Source organism: Triticum aestivum, chromosome 6D, assembly GCF_018294505.1.
Source record: "Triticum aestivum cultivar Chinese Spring chromosome 6D, IWGSC CS RefSeq v2.1, whole genome shotgun sequence".
NCBI lineage: Eukaryota > Viridiplantae > Streptophyta > Magnoliopsida > Poales > Poaceae > Triticum > Triticum aestivum.
In genome coordinates this window covers 363,510,592-363,516,483 of record NC_057811.1, presented here as the reverse complement: position 1 = coordinate 363,516,483, position 5,892 = coordinate 363,510,592, and the positions used below count along the sequence as shown (strand labels likewise).

At 47.6% G+C, this 5,892-nt stretch overlaps 1 protein-coding gene across 1 annotated transcript; it reads left to right on the top strand.

Moving 5' to 3' along the window:
- Positions 1-438: 438 nt before the first annotated feature.
- On the top strand, positions 439-5,892 carry LOC123145107 (protein TRANSPARENT TESTA GLABRA 1). The gene is made up of 2 exons (XM_044564430.1): positions 439-1,727; positions 5,434-5,892. The coding sequence occupies exon 1, from the start codon at positions 653-655 to the stop codon at positions 1,721-1,723; it is 1,071 nt and encodes a 356-aa protein (XP_044420365.1). The 5' UTR covers positions 439-652; the 3' UTR covers positions 1,724-1,727; positions 5,434-5,892.

Below are 5,892 nucleotides of genomic sequence, written 5' to 3'. Positions count from 1 at the left end.
AGGCAGCGCAGGATGAGTGAATCGGAAGCCACGGGAAGGGGATAAGGAGAGGGAGGGGGGAGTAGGAGGCGACGGGTGAACGCAGTTGCGGGTCGCCTGACTAAAATCATTATCCTTTTCTTAAGGATTCCATTATACATAGTCCATATACATTTTAGCATACACTCAAAACTCTTCAAACGAATGCTTTGTTTTTCTTATATGATGAAAAACAACTCATTTATGATTGAGATAAGCATGACATTTTTTTAATTTTATGTTTGTTCTAGTATTTCCTTAGAGAAGTTGTACATATATATGAATATAATCGCGTTGCAAGCTTTCCCCTCAAGAAAAGAACATGACCATCCCGATCGCGTTTTCCGGTCAAAATCTCACTCGAACGACACTCCTTTGCTCTGGAAATTCGTCGGTCCTCCTCCCGTGCGCCGCGCACTGCACCCGTAGACCGGCGGCTCCATCGATTTCAACCCTCGTGCTCACTTGCCAGGTCTCCGTTCACCCGCCGCCCGCTGGAGTGCACGAGACGACGAGAGCGCTGAAACTTCCTCCACACCCCCGCCGTAAAACAATCACCCAGGCCAGGAGCCCCAGCAGCCAGCGGCACAAGTCCACCCCCAAATCCACACGGAACAGGGCAAACCCTCTCCCCATGGACCAGCCGAAGCCGACGCCGTCGGCGGCCGCCTCGCCGGCGGGGGCGGACGCGGCGCCCAACCCCTACGCCTTCACGTGCGAGCTCCCCCACTCGATCTACGCGCTGGCCTTCTCCCCCTCCGCGCCCGTCCTCGCCGCCGGGAGCTTCCTCGAGGACCTCCACAACCGCGTCTCCCTCCTCTGCTTCGACTCCGTCCACCCCACCGCCGCCTCCTTCCGCGCCGTCCCCTCCCTCTCCTTCGACCACCCCTACCCGCCCACCAAGCTCCAGTTCAACCCGCGCGCTGCCTCCACGCCCCTCCTCGCCTCCTCCTCCGACGCCCTCCGCCTCTGGCACGCCCCCCTCGACGACCTCTCCGCCTCCGCCCCCGCCCCCGAGCTCCGCTCCGTCCTCGACAACCGCAAGGCCTCCGCCTCCGACTTCTGCGCGCCCCTCACCTCCTTCGACTGGAACGAGATCGAGCCCCGCCGCATCGGGACCGCCTCCATCGACACCACCTGCACCGTCTGGGACATCGAGCGCGGCGTCGTCGAGACGCAGCTCATCGCGCACGACAAGGCCGTGCACGACATCGCCTGGGGGGAGGCCGGCGTCTTCGCCTCCGTCTCCGCCGATGGCTCCGTCCGCGTCTTTGATCTCCGGGACAAGGAGCACTCCACCATCGTCTACGAGAGCCCCCGCCCGGACACGCCGCTCCTCAGGCTTGCCTGGAACCGCTATGACCTACGGTACATGGCCGCCCTGCTCATGGACAGCAACGCCGTCGTTGTGCTCGACATACGCGCACCCGGGGTGCCTGTGGCCGAGCTACATCGGCATGGGGGATGCGTCAACGCTGTTGCGTGGGCACCGCAGGCTGCAAGACACCTCTGCTCCGCAGGGGACGACGGGCAGGCGCTCATCTGGGAGCTGCCTGAGGCACCGGCAGCAGTGCCTCCCGAAGGGATTGATCCAGTTCTTGTTTATGATGCGGGTGCCGAGATAAACCAGCTGCAGTGGGTGGCCGGACACCCGGACTGGATGGGCATTTCCATTGAGAACAAGGTCCAGCTTCTCCGGGTCTGACAAGGTTGGTTCCATCCTAATTGTAATTTATGGTTTCACCGTTCTATAATTTTGATTAATGTCTTGCAGTTGCAGTGGGTTCATCTAAGAAATAGTTTCTGTTGATTCATGGTAGTAGCACATTTAATGTTACCTAAATGTAGCGCGAGAAATTCAGTGATTGAACTTACAGCGCGAACCGGTTCAGCACTGTCCAATCGGCAGTGCGTGCGTGCAAGCTCGTGATAAACGTCTGGTTGAGGTGTATGGCACGGATTGCGTCGTGCGTAGAAATTGCGCCGCAGCTCATGATTTTTAATGCTTGTCTCGGTGGCATCTAGGCCGGGGTTTGTTTGATTGCGTCAGTTGTAACGTTTATTTTGTGGCTGCTGGTCGTGGTCTTTCCTTGAGTGGTCGGTTGCTCAGTCTAGTCTTAGGCTTGTACATTTGTATTTCTCTTCTTTCTATCAATGCATTGAGGCGGAAGCTTTGCGTTTTCTCAGAAAAATAGCAACATATTGAAGATTTAATGAAGGTGATTTCACATATAGGTTATGAGTTGTTGGACATGTATAACCTGATTAGTAACAAACATATCATAAAACTTTTTGTTCCATATTACTTCAATTCGGTTTCCTCCATTGGACCCCATGAAGCATAGGATTTGCTAATTTTTCGCATCAATTTCAGCTTATGATAAACTTTTGACATGATGTTTCTGGTTTTCATGTAAAATGCCAACCACTGGTTTTGAGTGCTTATGAAATTTATGGTGGTGAAAAAATCAAAGTGGGAACGATTTTATCTGTGCGCGATGGATACCTGAAAGTTACACTAACCATCTAAACATGACAAACTGCCCTTGGTCTCTGTATTACAGTTGCAAGCCTTCTTTGTTGGTTAACCAGAGCCCCAATTTAGAGAAAACATTCAATTTGGTTGCTTTCGAATAAAAACTGTTAGGCAATTCAATTCATTTTTTCTCTTGATTGTAATCAAAGAAAGATTATGGGTTCAGCTCCACCTGAACCACGAAATTAATCAGGACACAATGGGAAGCCTTCCTTCATTCCCCATTTCTGTGCCACATTCATCTGCACCTCCTCCTCTGTCTTGCTCGTGCCAAAACAGGGAGAACACAGCCATCTGCCCCTTCATCTCTATCTTACTCTGCCAAAAACTGGGAGAAAAGGGAAGGTTTCACTGTTTCTGTGGAGGAAGAGAAATGGGCCCTTCAACAACAAATATTCCGAGGTCCAGCCGCTGCTCACCATAATCAGGTTGGAAGCCATGAAGTTGAGAGCAAGGCATTTCATTGAGGCGCTGAATTGCCAATGGTTCAGGAAACCTAGGTTGTTCGCATGTTTTGATCCATACATCTGCTTAACAGTTCCTTTCAACGGTGTGGGGCAACCTTACCTACATGCTAAATGCTAAACCTGTCAATTCAGTATCGATCTAATTAGGATATGACATTTAGGTATCCATTTTCCCTTCCGAGTAATGCAAATATGCACGATTCCCATGTGTATTATCCAGAAAGAGTTATAGCCTCTATTTTTACCCTTACCTGCAACATCAGATTCCCTTCATGATTATTAATCTATCTATATTTATAACAAAAACCGATGACTAGACATCTGTAATATAACATATGATTTAGTGAAATGTGCTTGAAATTTCACATTCTCTGTGCCCTAACTATGCCTATTCTGCAACCAATGGTATATGCGACATTTTTAAACTTGAAAGACGGGAATAAATCCTATATTTTTGCTCCTATAAACAAACCAGTTGGTGGTGATGAACCATTTGCCTTGAGATCATACTAAGTAACCGTCCAAGTTGCTACCAGCGGCTGAGACTGAGGTGAGACTGCTTACCACCCAGGGGACCCACTGGAAACTATTTTGCACAAACTCTCCTATGGATAACGAATATCCGGGTACACCGTGCAGCACCCCAATAGAAGAAAGTAATTATCATATAAACATGTTGTATGATTTTGTTAGTCCATAGAAATACACAGGCTTCTTGCTAATAACCGACAAAACCTCTCATTAAAGTTTACTCTAAGAATCTTGAGTCAGATTCAACTTGAAATTTTACAAGTAATGTAACATAAGGGCAGCCCCACCATTGGCCAAATAGCGATGCCAAATGCTAAATTTGGCATTTGGCACTGGTTCGCACCATTGTGGAGGCGTTGTCAAATTAGAAAACCTTTGAACCGGAGCAACTAGTTGCTCCGATGGCAAATTGGTTGTAGGAATAAAAGATCCATCTCTTCTGCCACCAACCTCTCCCTCTCACGCTTCCGTGGGGACAAGTCCATGGTGATGGAGCTTGGAACCGCATCACAACCTTCCTAAAATCTGGACACCGAGAATGGTTATCTCAAGTGACGCGTACACCTAGTTGCTGCCTCACCTCCGAGGCGGCCGCCCTCAGCAGCGAGCCCGCCTAGTCACCACCTCACATCCTCCTCCACCATCACAGCGTGAGACACGCTTCTGTCTTTCTCCGCCGCTCAAAGCAACTGTCTTCATCTGCCCCTCGAGGTCTCTTTCACAGTCAGCGGGAGTAGCGCCAGTGTCTGCTCGGTCACCACGGCCTTGGGTGTCCACCGGCGCATCAATCCAGCACTTGATGAGGACTACAGAGGGGAGTTTGATCTTGGATGAGGACATGATGGATTGGGAGGAAAGAGGAGTTGGATGAGGACTGCAGAGATAGAGAAAGTTGAGCAGACACTAAACTCTAAAGGTTAAATCTGTCAAATAAATATTCTAGAGGTTATTCTCGGCAACATATAAGTAACCAACATATCTGTAAATGTCCCAAAGGTTATTCTAGGCAACACATCAGTCACAATCATGATTCATGAGCACAGATACACTATTTAAGTATGGTTGTATATACTTCCATTATTTGATTACCTTTCCATTTCTATCTCTGATTCTTGATATACTTTTTAAGGTGTCCTTGCATATTTTACTTGGTTTTAAATTCTTAGTTCCAGGAATGGCCATTCTATGCTCGTATAGTGATCAATCATGTAACCCTTTGTGCATTGAGCTATTGACAACGTAATATCACTAAATCCTAGCCCTTTGTACAGTAATCTCTTCAGAACTGTACACTAAGCTCTTCACAACTTATTTCGGGTACATGTCATGTGGGGCCAGCACTTCAAGCGCAGGAACAGGGAGGGTCCGAAATCTGCTTAGAGATAGGCTTTATCTTTAGTTTGCTTGCATATCAAGTTAGATAATTATTTCCATAGATAAAGATTGTGTTAGTTGGAAAGTTAAGTTGAGTTTGTATCAGCCGGCCCTATATATAAAGGGACCTAAGCCTAGTATGTGGACACCAGAGAATCAATAAAGAAGAAAAGAGGAGGCGTGCCTCCGATCCCCAAACGCTAACCCCCTTGCGCCCACGGCGCACAAGGATCTGCATGGCTACGCTCTCCAGAGCCTGGGCCGTGACAAAACTAAAGTTTATTTATCTGGACAAACATTTTTTGCGGATACAGTTCACTGCTAGTGTGTCCTAGTTTTGTCAATTTTCACTACTAGAATACAGCCTAATGACTTTTGGCAGTTGTTTTATTTTGTTAACATGAAGTAGACACTCATTTTCTGTGTACTGAATAATGTTGTTCTTGCATACCTTGTTAACATCGATATCCAACATAACCTGATGAGGAAATTTTCCTTGCAATGCAGAACATCTCTGAAGAACGCTCAATTCAAGGGAACATTTCTGAAGAACGCTCAATTCAAGGGAACATTTCTGAAGAACGCTGATTCAAACTATCTGACATATTTGGTACGCCATTGACATCGAAGAAGTCATGCTGCTTTCTCTTCTGTGACACATTTCGCTACCATGGAATGATTTGTTGTCGGCATCATCAGCCCCACTGTCTGAGCCTAGTAGATTGATCTCACTGCGAACATGGACATATAGTCTATAGCATCTGCTAGTGTTAGTAAAGGGAGTTGGAGGTTGGCTCTGGTCAAGTGGTCACTCGTTGCGCTGGGCTTCCTAGTATTTCCAGTTTTCTATTTTACTCTTTCTTTCGGGTGGACACAGTTTCCTTTGGTCGTCTGTTCATACTCGGGCTGTATATTGTGATATTTATTTTCGAGCTGAATTTGCACATATCATATTTTGGAGCCTCA

Excerpts from the sequence above, each read along its gene's own strand:
- LOC123145107 (XM_044564430.1), top strand. The coding sequence starts at position 653 with ATGGACCAGCCGAAGCCGACGCCGTCGGCGGCCGCCTCGCCGGCGGGG.